Genomic DNA, 22,459 nt, shown 5'->3' on the forward strand with positions numbered 1-22,459 from the left:
TTATAAACTTAATTTTACATTTTATTTAATAATATATTTTTTTTAATATTTGAATGATTATATTGTGTTTTTATAATAATTTTATAAATATTTTTTTCATTTAAAATTTTTATTTAATCTCTCAAACATCCTGCATTTCCACCATTAACCCCGAGGGATTCGCCAACCCCCTCTGGAAGACCCTTTCCTAGAAACTGCAGTGTCTTTTAATAATTTATTGACCTTTCCCACTGTATTTCTTTATGAGAATCAATACTATTGTGGGCTGTTCTGTCAGCTGTAACAAGCAGGAAAGACCCTATTTCCAGGAATCAATCATGGATCCACATAAACCCTTTCAAAGTGACATCTGGATCAGGACTGAACATATTGTCACTATAAATTGTCGTGATGAGTCTTGCACACTGTGATGGTTCAGAATTTTGGCAGTCCTTATTTTTATGTCTTGTCTTGGTTGGGCATGTAGACAGTTTGTATTACCTCCAGTGGGTTGACGGTGATGGATAGACAGGAGCCGTCCCAATCAGGTTGTTTTTCTGGCAGTGTGTGTGTGTGCTTGTCCTCTTTGTTGTGTGTTTGGAAGAGGTGGTAAACACCCAACACAACAACTAGGGCGGTGACACACACCACAATCACAACAGTGGCAGCACTGGGTACAGCTAGAGAAAGACAATAAACAAATCTAAATATGTATATATATATTCATTTTAATATTTACATTTTCCGTCATAGCTCTGAGACTACTAGAAATATACCTGCCATTTTGTAGTGTAAGAAACATACTGTATATGTGGCAAAACTAACCGTTTCATTCAAATATTTACTAAAATCAGCTAAAAAGAATTCAGGAAACTAGATTGAACTTTTATGGAATAATGCTCATTACATATTTTAAAGATTAAATCTTTGAATACAATCATACAATTTATATTTTACAACTAGTGATACATTGCCCCAACCTCCCAGCATGACACAATCTTGTATATTGCATCAAAACTGAAGAAAAAATAAATATTTCTTCATATTTCTTTTCCTCAGGTAGAGAGAGAACTTTACTATGGAAGCCCTGAAGGTGAAAAAAAAAAAATCACTAAGTGAATAATGAATTTTTAGGTGTCGTTTGTTCTCTCTGAACTGTTTTTATCTCAAATTGTTTTCCTCTCTGAATATTTGTTTTCTCCTCAAGATACAAAATGAGTCATTTTGTTTCTTGCTAGCTAACAACTAGCATGTGGTACCAAACTCGGCCACCAGGTGCCACTATAAGTAAGGATGAAATCTTACTGGTAAGATTCAAGGTGACAGAAAAGTTTCAAAACTAAATAAAAAAATGTTTCAAATTCAGTTTTAATTACACATTCATATAACAAAAAGAAAAATCTGTCCGTATGATTAAAAAGGGGACACGAAATTGCCCAAAGTTGAAGAACCACCCATACGCTGAATAAATATTACATCTCAAATAATGTTTTTGACAGAAAAAAAATGTCTGTCTTTTGAACAGAATTGTTTTTGAAAAAATTGTAAAAGTGTCACAACCTATGTTTTCCATGTTACTCTGACTAAGGTCTGTACATATACACAATTACATTTGTAATAATAATGAATGACATTATTACATTGTTACATTATTACACAATGACACATACTAAATGCTTAATTCAGTTTGAAAACATACATAACCACATGTCTAATCCATAAAGGTTATCACTTACCTATGCTGTGGGTGTTAGATACCACGACCATAGGATGAATCATTTGCATGTATTTAGGCGGGGCCATCACATGATTGACATGTTCAACGGGCTCCTCACTGTGAAGAATGTTGACCTTGGAGGACACAGGGTCATAGATAGGTCCCTTAAGGTCATATGTCACTACTACACAGCATGATTTCATTAAGTATTATGTCAAGATCCCATTCCCCCTCTCAAAAAATGTAAATAAAATAAATAAATAAATTTTTTGTTTTGTTTTGTTTTGTTCTAACCTGTAGTGTGTACTGATTGCTGGTGTAGCGTCCATTGAGTTCTGAACAGGTCAGTCTAAATGATCGAACAGAGTCGACAGCTTGATGGTTCTGATATCGCACCTGTCTGATCACATCTATGTAGTGAGAAATGGAGTCCACACCTGCAACACACAAACACACATATGTATAGTAAATATATAGTTGAGAAATTAGAAAATTGCATGGGGAAAGTATAAAGGAAGTTATAGAATTTGTGTTTATTACCATATATGGACATGTTGGTGGTAGAGTTGGTGTATTTCAGTTGTTTGCCCGTTAAGGCACTGTGGTGCAGTACAAGATTCTCTAGCCCCGCCCGTAACTCCTCCCCCAACACAATGATGTCACAATAGTCCAGGTTATGATCGATTTCCTTCAATACACCTGACCTGTGATCTGTATGCACAGATAAAAGGGGGTTATATTTGTATCTTTTATCCTGAAAAATAATGAAAATAATATTCTATAATTATTCTATACTTATACTTACTCTATACTCTACCACTTATACACAGATAATTGTGTAATGGCTAAAGGCCCATTTTCTAGCTCCTCTAGACCCTTGCAATTAAGCAGGGCTGAGTTTCCCGAAACCTTCTTAACGCTACGTCGTTCTTAAGTTACACCTTAAGCTGTACCTTTTCATTAATACGTGTTTCCCGAAACGTTCTTAGTTAAGTATACCTTCTGTAAGTCATACGTTCGGAAGGTTGGTCTGGAGCACTCTTAGCTAGGCACCACTGCAAAAAGCTTCTTTACATCTTAGTCTATACGAATATTTTAAATTGAATACACCCAGTGTTCAATTAGGCTAATTCAAGTGTTTTCATGCAAATAATAAAATTGTCATCACACTGATTGTTGTTAGCTTTTTAATTATATTATCCAAAGGTACATCAGCTGGCAAACCATTCGAAAGTAAAGGCTTATTCGTCTATTTAAAGAGAATGACTGTGGTGGGGAATTTGGTCAGACTATTGCAGCGATACAGCGAATAGTTGTGCTAAATCAAAGACGGCGCCGTCCGCGAAGCCATTTAGTGTATGTGCACTATTATATTCGCGAAAACTTTAGTCCCCTGGCTACCATGTCAGAAGATACAATTCAAAAGAAATTTCGCCTGCCACGACAGCAAATTCAGCAGCTTTTAGATCTTATTAGTCCGAATGTGTCAAGACAAACTCGACGGAACCACCCCCTCAGCCCCGAAATTCAGCTGCTTGCGGCTCTCCGTTTTTATGCAGTGGGGAGTTTTCTGGAGGTGGTTGGGGATGGATATGGACTGAGTAGCCTAAGACCTCGGTGTGGCGGTGCGTTCGTTCAGTCACAAACATCCTGCTCCGTCATGCCACAGATTATATCCGCATGCCTTCCGCCAGGCACGAAGTGATGGAGGCGCATCAAAGCTTCCATGCCATTGCCGGTATACCACAAATAATAGGGCTTGTCGACGTGACACTTATCCCCATAGCCAACCCATCAGCGCTCAACCAGGCCTTCATCTGTCGTAAGGGCTTCGCGGCCATCAATGTCCAGGTGGTGGTGGACCACAGGGGGATGTTTGCAGACGTGGTGGCAAAGTGGCCTGGTAGCGCACACGACAGCTTTGTATGGGCCAATTCAGTAGTGGGTTAGACGCATGACACGTTTGAGCACGAGGTTGTGCGTTCGCGCACTCTTTCCGAAATTATATATATTACAATTTGTAATTTTTTAAAAAAAATTTTTATAATATCCCATGAGTCCAAATAAATGCAATTTCCACTATTTCTGAAGTGCTTCTTTTAAAAAGAACACCGCTTTCTCACATAACGCAGTGAAGCAGCCCCAGCACGAGAGAATAATTGATTCTCGAGCCATCGATATCAACAAATTCAGCACCATCGCTACGGACAGCACCGGGTAACGTCGCACGTAAGAAGGTATATCTTAGGCGGCTTCCTAAGGCATGGTTCGAGGAACACACCTAGAAATGGTATACCTTCAGTTAAGTTATACCTTAAGAGTCTTCGTAGCGCGCTAAGAGACAACGTTATCGGGAAACTCAGGCCAGGCCATTTTTACTGCTGTCCCCTTAAGACTTTGATATATACTGTAAATGAACTAGGTTATGTTTGGCTAGCCTCTTGATTAGTGTAATTAGTAAGAACATCACATGATATGTTTATGTGGGCATCATATAATATGTTTGTGACATCATAACCATGATGCTTTCTAAACGATTCAACGATTTGAGTTCAATTACGGATTCTGATTAATCCATTTTTGTAAGTTAATTTTCATAATTTTACAGTATGTCTACATAGTCTTAATCATTTCAATCATAAAGTTTTATTTTTCATGATATGTTCCATTTACAGTGGCAAGAAAAAGTATGTAAACCCTTTGGAATTACCTGCATTTATGTATAAATGTGTTTTAAAACCTGGTTTGACCGTCATCTAAATTAGAATAATGAACAAACACAATCTGTTTTAACTAATAACACACAAATTATTGTATTTTTCTTGTACATAATGAATTCATTATTCAAACATTCACATTGTAGGTTGGAAAAAGTATGCCAACCCCTAGGCTAATGACGTCAACTAAAGCTAATTAGAGTCTGGAGTTGGCAAACCTGGCATCTAATTAATAAAAGGAGATTGGAGGTGTGGGTTAGAGCTACTTTGACTTATAAAAAGCACACAGACATTTTGAGATTGATATTCAAAAAATGCATCTGCAGATGTGGATCATGCCTTGCAAAAAAAGAGATTTCAGAAGACCTACGATCACGAATTGTTGCTTTGCATAAAGTTGTGAAGGGTTACAAAGTTATCTTGAAGAGCTTAGATATTCATCTGTCCACAGTTAGACAAATTGTCAATAAATGGAGACGATTTGGCACTGTGGGTAGTCTCCCTAGAGGTGGCTGTCCAGCCAAGATGACTCAAAGGGCACATCGCAGAATGCTCAATGATGTAAATAAGAACCATAGAGTGAAGGAATGATCTCCGTTCATGAGTCTACTATCCGGAAAACATTTAACAGGCATGGTGTCCATTGCAGAACACCACAAAGGAAGCAGCTGCTTTTCAACATAAAACATTGCTGCACACCTGAAGTTTTCCAAAGACCACCTTGACACTCCACAACATTATTGGGAAACTTTTTTTGTGGACTGATGAAACTATGGTTTCATTGTTTGGGAAGAACACGCAGCACTACGTATGGTGTAAAAATGGCACCGCATACCAACATGAACACATCATCCCAACGGTGAAGTTCGATAGATGGAGCATCATGATTCGGAGCTGATTTCCTGCTTCGGGGCCCATCATCGAAAAATGGAAAAATGAATTCCCAAGTTTTTCAAGATATCCTATAGGATAAAGTCAGGGTGGCTTTGCTCCAGCTGAAGCTCAGTAGAAGTTGGGCGATACAGCAGGACAATGACCCTTAACATTGAAGTAAATCCACTACAGAATAGCTTTAAAACAAGAAAATCCACGTTTTGGAGCGGCCCAGTCAGAGCCCAGACCTTAACCCAATAGAGATACTGTGGAATGACCTCAAGAGATCCATTCACACCAGACATCCTAAGGATATGGCTGAGCTGAAGCAGATCTGTAAGGAAGAATGGTACAAAATTCCTTCTGAATGTTGTGCATGTCTAATCAGTAGGTACCAGAAACGCTTGGTTGAGGTTATTGATCGACCAGTTATTAAATCCAAGGGTTCACCTAAGTTTTCCACAGCACTGTGAATGTTTAATGGTGTGTGTTCAATAAAGACATAAACGATTATAATTGTTTGTGTGTTGTTAGCTTAAGCACCATTGTGTTATACTTGTGACTTTTATGAAGAGATCACATTTTATGACCAATTAATGCAGAAAAGCATCTAATTCCAAAGGGTCCTCACACTTTTCTTACCATTGTATAGTAAACATAAACAAGCCACTAAATGCACAGAAAAGATAAGGGGGTAAAACACCCTCATAAAAGACTGATGTGATTAGACTGTGAAGGGGCAGTGAGCATCTGTCTTTTATGATTTATTAACATGTTTGTTTGCATTTATTCTTGTTCTGTTTTTTTGCCTCCAAAAACAGTATGACACCTGTGCAGTTTGTCAGTGAATAATGTGTTGTTCTGACTCGGTGTTTGGGGAATTTCTGTTTCAGGGTTGCTTACACAGAGAAAGTTTTGTTAAAAAAAATTGTTCATGCAAATATCCAACTTTTTAGGATTCTGTCATCATTTTCAAAAAAGATGATGTTTTGCAGAATATTTACTCTGTGCTTTTCCATAAAAATAAATCATAATAAAAAAGAATGGAAAAGGGCACTGTGGAGCCCCAAAAATGACAAAAAAGCACCATAAAATAATATAGATGACTTGAAATCTTCTAAAGCCAAACAAAATCTTTGTGTCTATCTTCAATAAAAATCTGACCCTTTCCCGTAGCTCTCAAATCTCATTTGTGCATCTTCAAATATGACACGTTGAGATGCGTTGTGTAAGGTTTGACACCATTTGTCTCTAGTGTCTTGTAACTGATTGCAACACTCCAAGTTTGAATAGGTGAAACCACCAATAAAATTTAAAAGCTAACATCTCCTTTTTTGGGTTTGGAACAACATAAGGGTGAGTAAATGATGACTTATCATTTACAGAAGAAAAGTGACGGTAAACATAATTCTCGTCTGTACCTGTGTTATACGTAGGTTCTTTATGCTTTATAACTGTGCTGGTAATATGCAAATCCCTGAACAGTGATAGGCCTTGGGCAAGGTCAGAGGCAGGGACAGTCAGGTGCTCCGCCCCATTGATTGTGATGCATGGTTCTCTGGGCTGCATTACCATGACAACTGCCTCACTATCAGGAACAGAAATACACACATCCTCTCCGAAACACCTGCACACATCACAAACACAAAGACACCCTGCATTTCAGTTTTCTGCATTATTTCACACAGAAACCCAAAGAATTAAAAACCGCCAAGAACCAAATGCAAGATTGGTTTTGGCGAGTAAATGAACAACAAAATTGGCAGGTAATTTTCTCATTTACGGCAACATAATTTACATTACATTAACAGTAAAAACATTTAAATAAGAAATGTATTACTAAGAAACTACTTTCAGCTACTGTCACAACTCGTGCATCTTCTACATCTTTTACCACCACAAGTTTATCTATGAAGAATGTTTTTTCTTGTTTTTGTTTCGACATGTATGTGGGATATTCTTTACATTAAGCCACTAAAATGAACATATGAGTTGTCAATGCTAAAAATGTCATTGTCATATGGGAAAAATAATTACTGATTTAAGGAAGGTAAGAAATGTTTATGGCTGGTAAATGTTTTATCTTCATTTTGGACCCAGCACACATTCATAGACAAAGACATATCCACTATTAATATAATAATAAAAACATTAGACAGTAATTTGTAGCGTGTAAACAGATGACTTGGAGCTGTTCCCAATTAATTACACAGACTGCATTCGCTGATAACTAAACACAAAGAGAGGAACAAGAAAAAGATACCTGGAGTGAATTAATAATGCTTCAGTTTCTTTTAATCTCGCAGTAATTAGACTTAATAAGCTTAAAACCAAAACACAAACTGTGTTTGCAAGAATTCATTTACAACTCTACTGATTTTGCCACCGAATGACAAACAGCTTTGAACAACAGGAAACAGGAAGTGCATTATCCTCAAATGAAGCACAGATTTGATTTCACTAATTAAGGATGCTTTCCTTAATCCAGGCGAACACTTGCATTCATCAACACACAGGAAATGAATGGAGGAAACAGCCATCTGTAAGAACAGACTGAAAGTTTAGATACATCCAGGCCTGAAGAGATTTGTCCATATTTCTACCGTTTTAAAATACTTGAATCAGCTGTTCATTTATCAGTGCATTCAGTAGATTAAAACTAGGAAGTTATTTGACTAATTCTTTAAAGGGATAGTTCACCCAAAATTGTATATTTTCTCATCATTTACTCACCTTCATGCCATCCCATATGTATGACTTTCTTCTGCTGAACACAAACAAAGTTTTCAGAAAAATATAAAGTCATTGGATAAACAACATTTTGAAGCTCAAAAATTCACATAAATCACCATAAAAGTAATCCGTAAAACTCCAGTGGTTTAATCTATATCTTCAGAAGTGATATGATTGGTGTGGGTGAGAAACAGATCAATATTGAAGTCTTTTTTTACTATAAATCTCCACTTTCACTTTCAAATTCTTCTTCTTTTGCTTTTGGCAAATCACATTCTTTGTGCATATCATCACCTAATGGGCAGTGAGGAGAATTTATATGAAAAAAGGACTTAAATAGTGATCTGTTATTCATCCACACCTATCACACCAGAAATGGTGTGTGGTGTAGTGGGCTAAAGCACATAACTGTAAATCAGAAGGTTGCTGGTTCGATCCCCACGGCCACCACCATTGTGTCCTCGAGCAAGACACTTAAATCCAGGTTGCTCCGGGGGGATTGTCCCTGTAATATGTGCTCTGTAATTTGCTTTGGATAAAAGCGTCTGCCAAATGCATAAATGTAAATGTAAATATTCCTTCAGAAAACATGGATTAAACCACTGGAGTCTTATGGATTACTTTCATGCTGCATTTATGTGCCTTTTGGAGCTTCAAAGTTCAGGCTACCATTCACTTGCATTGTATGAACCTACAGAGCTGAAATATTCTTCTTAAAATCTTTGTTTGTGTTCTGCAGAAGATAGAATAGGGTGAGTAAATGATGAGATAATTAAAATTTTAGGTGAACTATCCCTTTAAGAATCTACATCCAAAGGTCCATGCAGTGTACGAATTATACATTGACTTCCAGGATGTAGATTTGTAACTGACTGGTGACTATGTTTTTCAATTGTATTTGTCAATACTTAAATTAACTTATAAGTTAATTATTAGCAAAAGTAACTTATGCATTTTGTTGCATATTCAAAAAGCAACACATTAATCATGTAACACGTGAATTTTTTATACAATACTCCCAACAGTGTGCAACAATGCCTGTCGATTTTACCATTATTTATTTTTCATCTGGATTTCATTAAATCCTTCATAAGCCACGAACCAAACCAACCAGCTCCGAGGTGAATCATAACATTATAAACTTTGATTATTGATGTAAAGTTGTTGATTATGAGTATAGAAACTAACAATTTTATGTTTTTTGGCAAAATGTTAAGACAAATACAAATATATAAGCAGTGTAAAAGTGTGTCTGTCGTAGCGGTCACTGCCAGAGCTCTTTTGCCGCGATTCTCTGATTGGTGGATCTTTCTCTTTAGGATTATGGGTAGTTTAGTTTTTAGCACAAATTAGGTCTGTCTTCAAAGGTTGCAGTAAAAAATTTATTCACCCTCGGACAAAATGACTGGGATTTTTACTGTTGTGCTCTGTAATGTTTATGGTCTTAAAGTAAGTGTGTGATTACTACCTATAAAAAAAAAAAAATATATATATATATATTTTTATTTTTTTTTTAAAGTATATGCCAGTTTTTAAAATCAAGAACAAGCAGAGTTAAAGAAGCTTTCATCCTCATAATAATGTCATTTGAAAATTATTTGGCTATGTGGTTCCTGTCTTAGTGTTTGTGTATGTGTGTCTGATGCTAATTCCCTATTGCACTTTCCGAAAAATCTCCACCCACTGCCACATGTCGAATCTCAAAGGGGCGGACCATAATCCTCTAGGGCTCATGCATATTCATGAACTGTTATGAATATTCACCGGGTCCCAGTGGGTATGCTCGTGCTCCAAAAACAATTCACTCTCTGTCATACTCTTTCATTTCTGTCTGCACGTAAACATGAAACCTCTGTTAGGATGGAATAAAGATTAGATGGAATAAAAGCAGAAAAAGTCATCAAGAAGAACAAATGAAAGTCATTGATTGGTTTCATGTTGCTATTCTAACTACAAATGCTGTATTAAAGGAATAGTTCAATGTCATCATTTACTCACCTTCATGTTGTTTCGACCCCAAATTATTTTCTAATTTCTATAAAACTTTAATTGAAATGTTAGGCAGAATGTACGAGCTTCTCTTTTCTATACAACAAACTCCAAAAAGGGCAAAAAATCATCATACAAGTAATTACATTTGAGAACTATGTGGGAGAGGAAGATTATCAGTTAATAACATTTTAGTCTGTCCCTCATACAAAACTATCGCATGGATTCAGAAGACTTGGAATATTGCACGCAGGCTGCATTGACTATGTACATGGTACTTTTTTGGTTTGCTTTTTGGAGTTTGACCTTAAAAATCACCATCCACATTCATTGTAAGGAAAAGATCAACATGGACATTCTGACTACAATCTCCCTTTTGCATTTCACAGAAGAAAGAAAATATCATGGATTTGGAATGACATGAAGGTGAGTGAATAATGACAGAATCTTCGTTTTTGGGTGAACTAACCCTCAAGTATGAGATCAACATTACAACCCAGTTTCTGCTTTAACAATATGACAGTTTTGTCATCTTTTCCAACTCCGAGCCAAAACTGCAGAATAAACTTCTGTGCCACCAGCTGTGTTGCATCAGGATCTAAACCACAACACAACTGTTTGATCATTAATAGTGGTGTATTAATATATTTACTATATTTTGTTCTAATATTGTAGCATTCAAGCAAATTGAGGATATCTCATGCATATTAATAATGACTCTTACTGCACTGCTGTTGAGATCCTTAGGTGACGCGCTCCCGCAGTGGGAAACTGTCGAAAGTTGATGTAAGAAACTTTCCTCAATGCTGCGTTCATCTGCTCCAAATCCTCCCCCTCCATCACCACAAGAGATTGAGTGGGATTGAAGTGAAACTGGAAGAGAGAAAACATTCATTCACAAGCAAGTGTGGGATTTACTGTAAAAGTTTGTGAGTGTGCGTTTGAGGACTGAAGCTCAGAGAAAGAGCTTATAAAGACCAAACTGAGCTGAGAGAGATCACAACACCTGAGTGAGGAAACATCTCACTAAAAATCTCTCTGGAAAGCCCGTTTTCATTTGATCCCCAAATCTTCCCTAGAGCTTCTTGAATATAAAAGAACTGAAAAGAGAAAGGGAAAATATGCAAACTCTTTATAAGTCTTGTCGCCCAGCTTTTCCTCAGTTCTGTGTTACTCGTTCTCTCGCTCTCCAAAATAGTGGGGTTTTCCACTCTTTTCACTCATTTTATATATAGTAGCATATGGTTAAGGAAACTAATTTTCATCATCCAATTAATATGGTTTATAAACCTAAAATATTGAATGTGTGGTTGCGTGTGTGCGTACATCAGTCCTTTACAACGGCTTTGAACTTGGCTCATCCTATCAAAAATTTAGGGTCAGTATTATTGGAGTTTATTGTGTGTGTTACCTTTATACTCGGTCCAAGACTCTCCAGTGAGGTGATGTCCAGCCCCTCTTTACAGGCCTGCAGGCAGGTATTAATCTTCTGGCTTTCTATCTTTCCTGGTCGAACTGTCAGTCCAGACAAACTGCCTCGAAAATACTGCGTGAACTTTGCTTTAGAGACCTCGCCACCTTCACACATACAAACACCAATAACACCAAAACACAAACAGCCAGGCATGATGAGCTGCCCTAAAACACTCTTAGATTTTATTCTTTATTATATGTAATAAGTAATATCTACAGTATATATATATATATTTGTAGAATATATATATTCAATCGATTAAAATTGTTAATCAAATTAATTGCATGGTGTCCCGATTAATTAATTGCAATTAATCGCATATACAAATATTTGCTGAGAAAGCCCCTTATATAACAATAATTCAATATATAATGATGAAATAATTATACATAGTTATATTTAAATATTTAAAAATTATATATAAAATATATATATATTACAAAATATTCAGATAATTAAAATGCATTACATTCTTAATCATTGATAAGACGATACAAAAAGCAGCTTTAGAATTCAATGTATTGTTTACTACCATATTATTGATCATAATCCAATCATTGGCATACAGTTCACAACAATCCATTTCACAAGTGAATTTGTCAGTCAGTTGGAGATTTATTATGAGGGCTTGTTTAAGGACCCATCAATTTACACCTGCATCAGACAGATGCTTGTGTAGCGTCTCGGGTGAGTTGCGTCATAAACATAAATTTTTAGGTCACTGTGTCAAGTTAAATATAGTTTAATTCTTAGAACACATCTTGAGATCCCTTAGTTCAAATTTGCACCCCATCAAGTATTTTGAACGCAAGAATGTAACGCATGTTTGTGTTGTCTGCTGAAGGGTTGTTTTTCTTCACTGTATAAACTGTGCGTTGCCCACACAGCTGAAGTTTCAATTACTGCCCTCTGGAGTAAACAGGTGGTACTACAAGCTTGCATTTCTCAGGAATCTTCCTTATTACTGTCCGGGGGCATTGCGATTAATTGCGTAATTTTTTTCAATGCCTTATTTTTAATACAATTAATCGCACTGAATTATTGTGTTTAATCGACAGCCCTAAAATATATACAATAGTTAGTTCCGGTCCATGAATCTGATTGGACGAGAGATGTTCCATGAACACTGATGGTCTCACACCATCAGCACTCGGACCCTTCACTGTGTGTATATCACTCTTCTTGTGTTTATGCCATTCTAAACTATAGTGTAAGAGCAGTGCAGATCTGTTAAGAGCTATGGTTTGTCTTTTTTTTTTTTATTGACATTACATATGTTAGCCAGCAGGTGGTGGCAAAAGATAATTTTTGTGTGTAATATGAGCCAGTTAGGTGACGTGAAGTGAATCTGCATCAGCCGTTTACATACAACAGCTCTTCCTGATCTACTACTGTACACTTACTACACTACTAAAGCTAGGAAATAGATTTAAACGGCTTTAAATGAACAACTTCAGCATTACGGCCCATCACAGTTGAGAGACTGATTAATTACACAATGGGTGCTGTTTAAAATGGCGAAGGACATTGTGGTTTCTATAGTGATCAACACTTGCACATCGGTTACCACAGAATAGGGGGAAATAGCCCTGCTTGGACACTATTTTTCCACTGAGAAAGCTGATCTTCAGAAAGCTGACAGCATCTCTTCTTGGGAGTGGCAACAGGTGATTGCACACGCTCCCTCTCCCTCTTTCTCTCTCTCTCTCATACATATATATATATAAACAAAAGTAATATGTTTTAAGAGTAGTATTAAATAGAGATAGAGCAGTTCTTATTTATACAGGCAGGCTGTTCCAGAGCTTTGGGGCAGCTATGGCAAATGCTCGATCGCCTCTTTGCTTCAGTCTAGATCTGGGAACAGATAAGAGTCCCTGGTCCCCAGATCTAAGCGATCGAAGTGGAATGTGAGGGCGCAGTAAATCAGAGAGATATATTGGTGCTTTGTTGTTCGAAGATTTATAGACAAAAAGAAGAATTTTAAAGTCAATTCTAAATCGGACCAGCTGCCAGTGTAGTGACATTAAGATAGGAGTATTGTGATCATATTTACGCCTGGCCTTCAGAAATCTGGCTGCAGCATTTTGGACACTTTGTAGATGACAAATAGAAGCTTGATTTCCATTTAGAGGGAGTTGCAGTAATACAAGCATGACATGATAAAAGCATGAATTACTGTTTGGAGGTTTTTCTCAGAAATAAAAGGTTTTACTTTAGAGAGAAGTCGCAAGTGGAAGAACCCTGATCTAACCACAGCATTGATTTGTTTATCAAACTTTAAGCTGCTATCAAACAAAAAGCCCAAAGTCTTTGTGCAGGATGTGGTAAAAGGAGCGAGACAGCCTAATTCGAAATAGGACACATTATTGCTGTTGTTGGGTCCAAACAGACCAGCAAAAAACATAATAAAAGAAAATAAGGCATTGTACAAAGAGATGATAACACATAATTTGCATCTAAAGTCCCTAGATAGGATTTTTTTCTCCTGTAAAAGACAAAACAAAAGAAAAAAATATTTAGATATTTTATTTTGAGCTGGCTCGCAACACTGGTAACATATATAAAAAAATGGGTTAGACCGAAAGATTATTAATCATAGAAAATGATGACAGCTCTGGATTCCTTTAAGCCACACTTATCCATTGTTGTAATTTAGTAGTAGTTATGTATGTGTATGTATACATAACAACTTTATTACAACAAAGGTTTAGTGCTGGCTATATATATAGTTACATACACCCACTGAAATACATTACACAAACACACTCAAAATGAATTTCAACTTCAGTCAACCAGACACTCTCAGAACTCCCTTTGAACAGTGAAGCTGAATTGAAACAAAGCAATCACACTATTTAACTATATGATAATCTGTATTCAAAGCTGAAGAAAGAGATAATAAGCAATTATCTGCATCTATCTGCGAGAGAACATGTGCCTCAGGCTATAGCATACTGATGTGCCTGATGACTCCAACACTGTAGGGACCAAATGTCCCCACAAGGATAGTAAACCTGAAATCATCTACACTGTGTGGAGCAGCAAACAGCATTCCCTTTTTATCTGACGGAACTGACAAATAGGGAGAGTCAGCACTTCTGACATGTCAAGATCATGTGTACTACTACGGCACCATTGCTCTGACCTATGATCAGATGTTTACTGCAGGAATTACTAATGCTACATGCCTGCTGGCCACAGCCACAATGACATTTGGAGTATGTTTTAGAAATTCATGGCCTAGGTATCTCAGCAAGTATTGACGCTGACTACCACCCCTGGAGTCGCGAGTTCGAATCCAGGGTGTGCTGAGTGACTCCAGCCAGGTCTGCTTAGCAATCAAATTCGCCCTATTGCTAAGGAGGGTAGAGTCACATGGGGTAACCTCCTTGTGGTCACGATTAAGTGGTTCTCACTCTCAATGGGGCACGTGGTAAGTTGTGCATGTATCGTGGAGAGTAGCATGTGCCTTCACATGCGGAGTCTCCGCGGTGTCAAAAAATAAATATACATACACACACTATTTCTGTCTTTTACAGTTTCAAAATAACAAAAAAGGAAAAGGGCCTGAAGCAAAAGTTTGGGCACCCTGCATGGTCAGTATTAAGAAACACGTCCTTTGGCAAGTATCACAGCTTGTAAACGCTTTATGTAGCCAGCTAAGAGTCCTTCAATTCTTGTTTGGAGGATTTTCACCCATTCTTCCTTGCAAAAGGCTTCTAGCACTGTGAGATTCTTGGGCCGTCTTGCATTCACTGCTCTTTTGAGGTCTATCCACAGATTTTCGATGATGTTTAAGTCAGGGGACTGTGAGAGCCATGACAAAACCTTCAGCTTGCGCCTCTTGAGGTAGACCATTGTGGATTTTGAGGTGTGTTTAGGATCATTATCCTGTTGAAGAAGCCATCCTCTTATCATCTTCAGCTTTTTTACAGATGGTGTGATGTTTGCTTCCAGAATTTGCTGGCATTTAATTTAATCCATTCTTCCCTCTAACAGTGAAATGTTTCCCATGCCGCTGCATGCAACACAAGCCCAAAGCATGAGCGATCCACCCCCGTGCTTAACAGTTGGGAGAGGTGTTCTTTTCATGAAATTCTGATACACCTTTGCTCGTTGCAGCCAAAATGCATCAGGCTTGTTTAGCTGTTCATTTGCAAACTTCTGATGCTCAATTTTGTGGTGAGGATGCAGGAAAGGTTTCTTCTCATGACTCTTCCATGAAGGTCATATTTGTACATGTGTAGAACAGTGCACCATTACTCCAGAGTCTGCTAAATCTTTTAATTTGACTTTCTTGCAATCCTACGAGGAGTTCTCTCAGAAAGTTTTCTTAGTCTTCCAGACCTCAACATGACCTCCACCGTTCCTGTTAACTGCCATTTCTTAATTACATTATGAACTGAGGAAACAGCTACATGAAAACACTTAGCAACCTTCTTATAGCCTTATCCTGCTTTGTGGGCATCAATTATTTTAATTTTCTGAGTGCTAGGCAGCTGCTGAATGGAGCCCATGGCAGCTGATTGTTAGGACTTTGGAGGAGTCAGAGCATTTATAAAGCTTTGAAATTTGCATCACATGGCCTTTTCAAATGATGATTGTGAACAAACCATAGCCCTAACAAGCTAATTAAGGTCTGAGAACTTGGTAAAAGTTATCAGAGGGCTCAAATCTATTGGGGTGCCCAAACTTTTGCATGGTGCTCCTTTCCTTTTTTTCAATCTAAAATTGAACAAAACAAAAATAATACACTACTCATGCTTAAAATTTAAGTTTAAATAATTTTTTTATATCAATTAATCTTCTACTCACTTAACTATTCACAGTAACAGAAATTTTGACCAGGCGTACCTAAATATATATATTAAATTAAATTAAATAAAAAAATCCACACTCAAAGATATTTGGATCATGTTTGGAAATTAATGGAATTTAAAAAGCTTCACCCACATTGACCACGCCCACAATCACATTTGGAACATGCTTTGGAAAGTCATGGAATTTAAAAAGCCACACCCACAATTATATTTGGAGTATGTTTTGGAAATTAATAGTATTTAAAAAGCCACACCCACATTTTATCATGCCCACAATCCCATTTGGAGCATGTTTTGGAAATTCATAGAATTAAAAAAGGCATACCCACACTGACCACGCCCACAATCACATTTGGAGCATGTTTTGGAAATTCATAGAATTAAAAAAGGCATACCCACACTGACCACGCCCACAATCACATTTGGAGCATGTTTAGGAAATTCATAGAATTTGAAAAGCCACACCCACACCCACACTAGTCACACCCACAATCACATTTGGAGTATGTTAAGGAAATAAATATAATTTGAAAAACCACACCCATACTGACCACACCCACAATCATATTTGGAGCATGTTTAGGAAATTCATAGAATTTAAAAAGCTACACTAACACTAATTATGCCTAAAATGACATTTAAAGTATGTTTTGGAAATTCATAGAATTTGAAAAGCCACATCCAAAATGACCACACCCACAATCACATTTAGAGCATGTTTAGGAAATACATGTCATTTTAAATGCCACACCCATACTCAACACACCCACAATCACATTTGGAGCATTTTTAGGAAATTACTGGATTTAAAAAGCACACCCACACTAAGTATGCCTAAAATTAAATTTGAGCATGTTTTGGATATTCATAAAATTAGAAAAGCCACATCCACACTGACCATGCCCAAAATTACATTTACAGGATATTTTGAAAAATCAGGGAATTTACAAAACCACACCCATGCTGACCACACCAACACACTTGCATTCCCTTTTCTCCAACCTTGCCAGCAGGCTCCTATGGTGAGTTGCAAGTCAATCTGTGGGGAGTGGATGGGCCAATCATCTGTCACCAGGTAAGGGTCATAGGTCAAGCCATCAACATAAAGAGTCACTTCTGGAAACTCAACGCTTATGACATAATAATGCCACTCCTTATCACAGATCTGAAAGAGAGAGATATTAAATATATGATATCACTATAATACAATAAACTTTGAAAAAAAAAACACAGTCTGAAGAAAGCAGGTGACAAATATGGTCTACAAGCTGGTCCAAAAAATTTAACCGTTTCCGGTTTTGTTTGCATTTTAAATTCAGAAATGTTATAAATGTAAATTGGTGATAGTTGATAGCTTGGTACCTTCTAAAGGGCCGATCTGAACGAACAAAAATAAGTTTGGAGTTAGAATGTGCCACCATCATGAGAAATGTGAAAAAAATATGTCCTCATAGCGCATGTTTACATTGAAATACAACTGAAAATAGTGCCTTCAGTGTGAATGGCTCATTCAAAGGCAGAATCTTAACTTAAACGCAACTTCCAAAGGAAGTCACTCGATGCGCTCACCACAAATAGTGCTTATCACATGAACCGCACAAAGAAAAAACAAAGTTAATTTCAATAAAGTTTGCCATTAGCATGTTGCTAAGCTTACAATGTCATACTCTAAAAAGCACAAACAATCGTACAATCAAATATTGAATGCTTATCCGTGCAAATCTTGCCACCGTGGTGTTAGGGAGTTGTGGATGGTTGCCATGGCTTTTCTAAGCTGTTGCTAAGTGTAACACAGACTCAGGCTGGTTGGGATCATTAAGCAGTCTTTATTAAGAGACAGGATACAAGACAAAAACAGGCAAGGTTCAGTTTCACGGCAGACAGGAATGTAGAAGGTGATCGAGTTCGTGGTCAGACAGGCAAAGGATCGAGACAGGCAGCAGATATCGTAGACAGGTAGACAGGCGTAAAGGTAACAAGGGCAGGCAGCAGGTAATCGTGGTTGAAGATGGGCTAGGTAGATACACAGGAGATCTAGTAGAAGGTTGATATCAAAACGCTCAGTAATGCGGCCGGGACAAACAAGACTTCGCAATGATGGCACAGACATGCGTGATTTAAATAGCGTGGAGGTAATGGGGAACAGCTGCGGGCAATCGGACCAGGTAAGTGGGTTTATGGGAAGTGAGATTCAAGGTTAGAACTCGTGTGAGTTAGATCTCCGGTGGCCGGTTGAGGAGGCGCCTTCACCGGCGTTTGTGACACTAAGGAGTTCAGAGAGGTTTTAGCATGTTGCTAGGTGGATGCTATAGGGTGTTCTGGGAGGTTGCTAGGGCATTGCTAGGTTGTTATTAACTGGCATAAATGTAATGATGTCCCCACGTCTAAAATTATTCTGGTTCTGAGATTATGTTCCTCATTTAATGTAAGTCAAAGGGATATTTTGTCCATTTTATCATCCATTAGCTGAAAATCACAAGTCTGATTGCCTAAAAAAGTAATTTCTCCAACAAGCCACATGATCTGATGAATCTTTCACGTCTGTAGCACAAACGGTGCACGACGAGTTACACGAGTTCAGCCTGATCTCATGAAAACTATGTGAATGTTGCAACATTTTTGCCAAATGTGGTTTATTACACATATCACGGCAGTTCCGAGGTCAAATGTCCACTGTGTGGCTCTAAAAGCAAGTGAAATTTTATCCCAAACAGATAAGGCTAATGCTTAGTTAAAGTTTAATACTTATATCATGTTTTAAATCAATAAAACAAGCTTCCCTAAACCATAAACCTTATCGATAGTGTCATAAAAAGCAAATGTGAGATGAAAAATGCGATTGCTGAAGCAAACACTTCATTTTGTGGTGTTTTATGACACTTTCGGCTCTCGTGTCGACTCACATACTCTTTTGGACTTGGCCTCTTTGGCTTTGTGTGAATTCTATTGAGAGGGACTGTGTTGTGCTATCACTCTGTGTGTGAAGAAAATATCTCTGTTGTCTCTGTTTGGCCAATTTGAGCCACGCCACTCAAAAACACAAGGTAGCAGATGGTTTCTGCTCGCTTTGTTACACCGTGTGAGTGTGTATGTGTGTGTATTTGGCAGACGGAGCAGATCATAGAGTCTAGTGGAACTGATTGTTCCACATCACACCAGCAGAAAAACAAAGAGACGACAAAAACAAAAATAATTTTGTGCGAATAAATCAAATAATTTTAATCTTCACTCCTACACCTGGAATCTCACCATCCATCTTTCTTCTCTCACTGTCTCACTCTCGCCAAATAGCTCCCTTGGTAGTCATGTTTCCAATCAAGTTATTAATTAAATGAATGCACATATTAGGAGTATTGCAAAAATGACTGGCGAATAAAGCAGCGTTTTCATCCCATTGTCACTTCTGGGGAAATTGGTGTAACATAAATATAAAAAGTTGAAGCCACTGTGACACTTTTATTAAATGTTATGAATTACTTATGAATTTTAATTTACAGCATGCAGACAAAATGCTCAGACAGACTTCATGTTAGCTAGCATTTAGCGGCAGATGTGTTTCAGACATGTCTGGGAAGTAATAATAGCATTGTGTCAGAATAACCGGAGCAACAAATCAGATGCCATGATGATTTTGATGACATTCTCTGAGCGAATAATGTATTCACATGGCTTACTGAGTCAAAGTCACATGATGTGGATTCCATCCATCAATATCTCAAAAGTTGCATACAAATAAATGGATGGAGACCAAGCAAACCCTTATGTTGTTCTCCAAACTGAATAATAATAATGTGAATTTATGAAGAATATCATGGCTTTTCTTTCCTATATAATAAAAGCCTGCTCACCTGTTCTTTATTTACGCAACCGATTTAAGTCTCACTATCACTCGCTACATTTACATTTACATTTATACATTTGGCAGACGCTTTTATCCAAAGCGACTTACAGTGCACTTATTACAGGGACAATCCCCCCGGAGCAACCTGGAGTTAAGTGCTTTGCTCAACGACACAATGGTGGTGGCTGTGGGGATCGAACCAGCGACCTTCTGATTAACAGTTATGTGCTTTAGCCCACTACGCCACCAACACTCCTTGGCTATCATTGCGAAGTCTTGTTTTGCCCCGGCTACATTACTGAGCGTGTACCATTCCCTATCTTGATTACCTGTGTTTGACTCTGCTTTGAATATTTACCTTTTATGTCTGTTTGCTGCCTGCCTACTGTTGTGTTTGCCTGGATTTCTGACATTGTTGTTTGCTGCCTGCCCTGATGCCTGTCTGACTACATTTCTGCCCTGCCTCTGATATTACTGTTTGCCTGGATTATTTGACCTATGCCTGTCTGTACTTGAGTTTGTTGTGTTTAATAATCCGCACATGGATGCCACTCAACCTGAGTCGCTGTTACAAAAGGGACCAGGGCAGTCAAGCTCCAAAATGACAAAAAAAGCACCATAAAAGTGGCCTATATGTCTTGTGTGCTATATTTCAAGTCATCAGAAGAATATGATAGCTTTTTGTGATGATCAGACAAAGTTTTAACCTGTTTTTTTTTATTTATGGTGCATTTAGACATGTCTAATTTGTGAGTAAATGACAACAGAATTTTTATTTTGGGCAAACAAATTCTTTAAATAATAAAAATAATATTGCAATATATATAGTATAAAAAAATCTGTCTGTCTGTCTGTCTGTCTATCTATCTATCTATCTATCTCTGTCTGTCTACATGTCGTCTGTCTGTCTGTCTATCTAACTATCTATCTACCTACCTACCTATTGTCATCTGTCTGTCTGTCTGTCTGTCTGTCTGTCTGTCTGTCTGTCTGTCTATCTATCTATCTATCTACCTACCTATCGTCATCTGTCTGTCTGTCTGTCTGTCTATCTATCTATCTACCTACCTACCTACCTACCTATCGTCATCTGTCTGTCTGTCTGTCTGTCTATCTATCTCTCTGTCTGTCTACATATCGTCTGTCTGTCTGTCTGTCTGTCTATCTAACGATCTATCTATCTACCTACCTACCTACCGTCATCTGTCTGTCTGTCTGTCTATCTATGTATCTATCTATCGTCATCGTCTGTCTGTCTGTCTGTCTATCTATCTCTCTGTCTGTCTGTCTGTCTACATATCGTCTGTCTGTCTGTCTGTCTACATATCGTCTGTCTGTCTGTCTGTCTATCTATCTCTCTGTCTGTCTGTCTGTCTACATATCGTCTGTCTGTCTGTCTGTCTATCTATCTACCTACCTACCTATTGTCATCTGTCTGTCTGTCTGTCTGTCTGTCTATCTATCTATCTATCTATCTATCTACCTACCTATCGTCATCTGTCTGTCTGTCTGTCTGTCTGTCTGTCTGTCTGTCTGTCTGTCTGTCTGTCTGTCTGTCTGTCTGTCTATCTATCTACCTACCTATCGTCATCTGTCTGTCTGTCTGTCTGTCTGTCTGTCTATCTATCTATCTATCTACCTACCTATCGTCATCTGTCTGTCTGTCTGTCTGTCTATCTATCTGTCTGTCTGTCCGTCTATCTATGTATCTGTCTATCGTCATCGTCTGTCTGTCTGTCTGTCTGTCTGTCTATCTATCTAGAACATAAATGGTGGCCCAAAATGTTTTTTTGGGAGGGGGGGTGTCACCCTTACAGACACACACACACATACATCATTTCCATTTATTCATTTGGCAGACGCTTTTAATCGAAGCGACTTACAAAATAGGACTATGATAAAACATTTTTATCATATTTTTGTTTAGTGAGATGCACCTAGAATGAGAGGAAGTCATTGACAGAGAAAGCGAGGTTTGTATGCGGTCAGTATTGAATGAGTGTCTTATTCTATTCCAACCAATTTTTATTTTTATCATCTCTCTCTCTCTTTCTTTTATCTTCGGTTCAATTATGTGCTCCCTGTGCACACTGGACATCTCCCTGGGTTCTTATAATGAATAAATGGATTTCTTTCTCTTTAAATTTTACTTTTAAACCCTATTGATATTCATCTTGTATTCCATTGCTTTCTTTCATCCTCTCTTCTCTATCTCTACTTCTTTCTGTGTGTCTCTGGCTAGCATTGATTTTCTGCAGCAGTTGGTGTGAATGTTGGTGTGTATTAGTACCAACTGATATTCTCTCTGTGAGT

At 37.7% G+C, this 22,459-nt stretch overlaps 1 protein-coding gene across 1 annotated transcript in view; it reads right to left on the bottom strand.

Annotated features, from left to right (window-relative positions):
- The window catches only part of LOC127630079 (calsyntenin-2-like), a 94,112-nt gene that overhangs the window by 1,106 nt on the left and 70,547 nt on the right, over positions 1 to 22,459 (bottom strand). The window contains exons 9-16 of the mRNA XM_052107489.1: positions 17,308 to 17,470; positions 11,420 to 11,586; positions 10,733 to 10,881; positions 6,708 to 6,913; positions 2,237 to 2,407; positions 1,991 to 2,133; positions 1,716 to 1,830; positions 481 to 659 (exon numbers count right to left, since the gene is read on the bottom strand). Of these exons, the coding sequence (XP_051963449.1) occupies positions 481 to 659; positions 1,716 to 1,830; positions 1,991 to 2,133; positions 2,237 to 2,407; positions 6,708 to 6,913; positions 10,733 to 10,881; positions 11,420 to 11,586; positions 17,308 to 17,470 (1,293 nt within the window). The remainder of the gene's footprint in view (positions 1 to 480; positions 660 to 1,715; positions 1,831 to 1,990; positions 2,134 to 2,236; positions 2,408 to 6,707; positions 6,914 to 10,732; positions 10,882 to 11,419; positions 11,587 to 17,307; positions 17,471 to 22,459) is intronic.

The sequence above is a fragment of the Xyrauchen texanus genome, chromosome 36 (genome assembly GCF_025860055.1).
Source record: "Xyrauchen texanus isolate HMW12.3.18 chromosome 36, RBS_HiC_50CHRs, whole genome shotgun sequence".
In the NCBI taxonomy this organism is placed as follows: Eukaryota; Metazoa; Chordata; class Actinopteri; order Cypriniformes; family Catostomidae; genus Xyrauchen; species Xyrauchen texanus.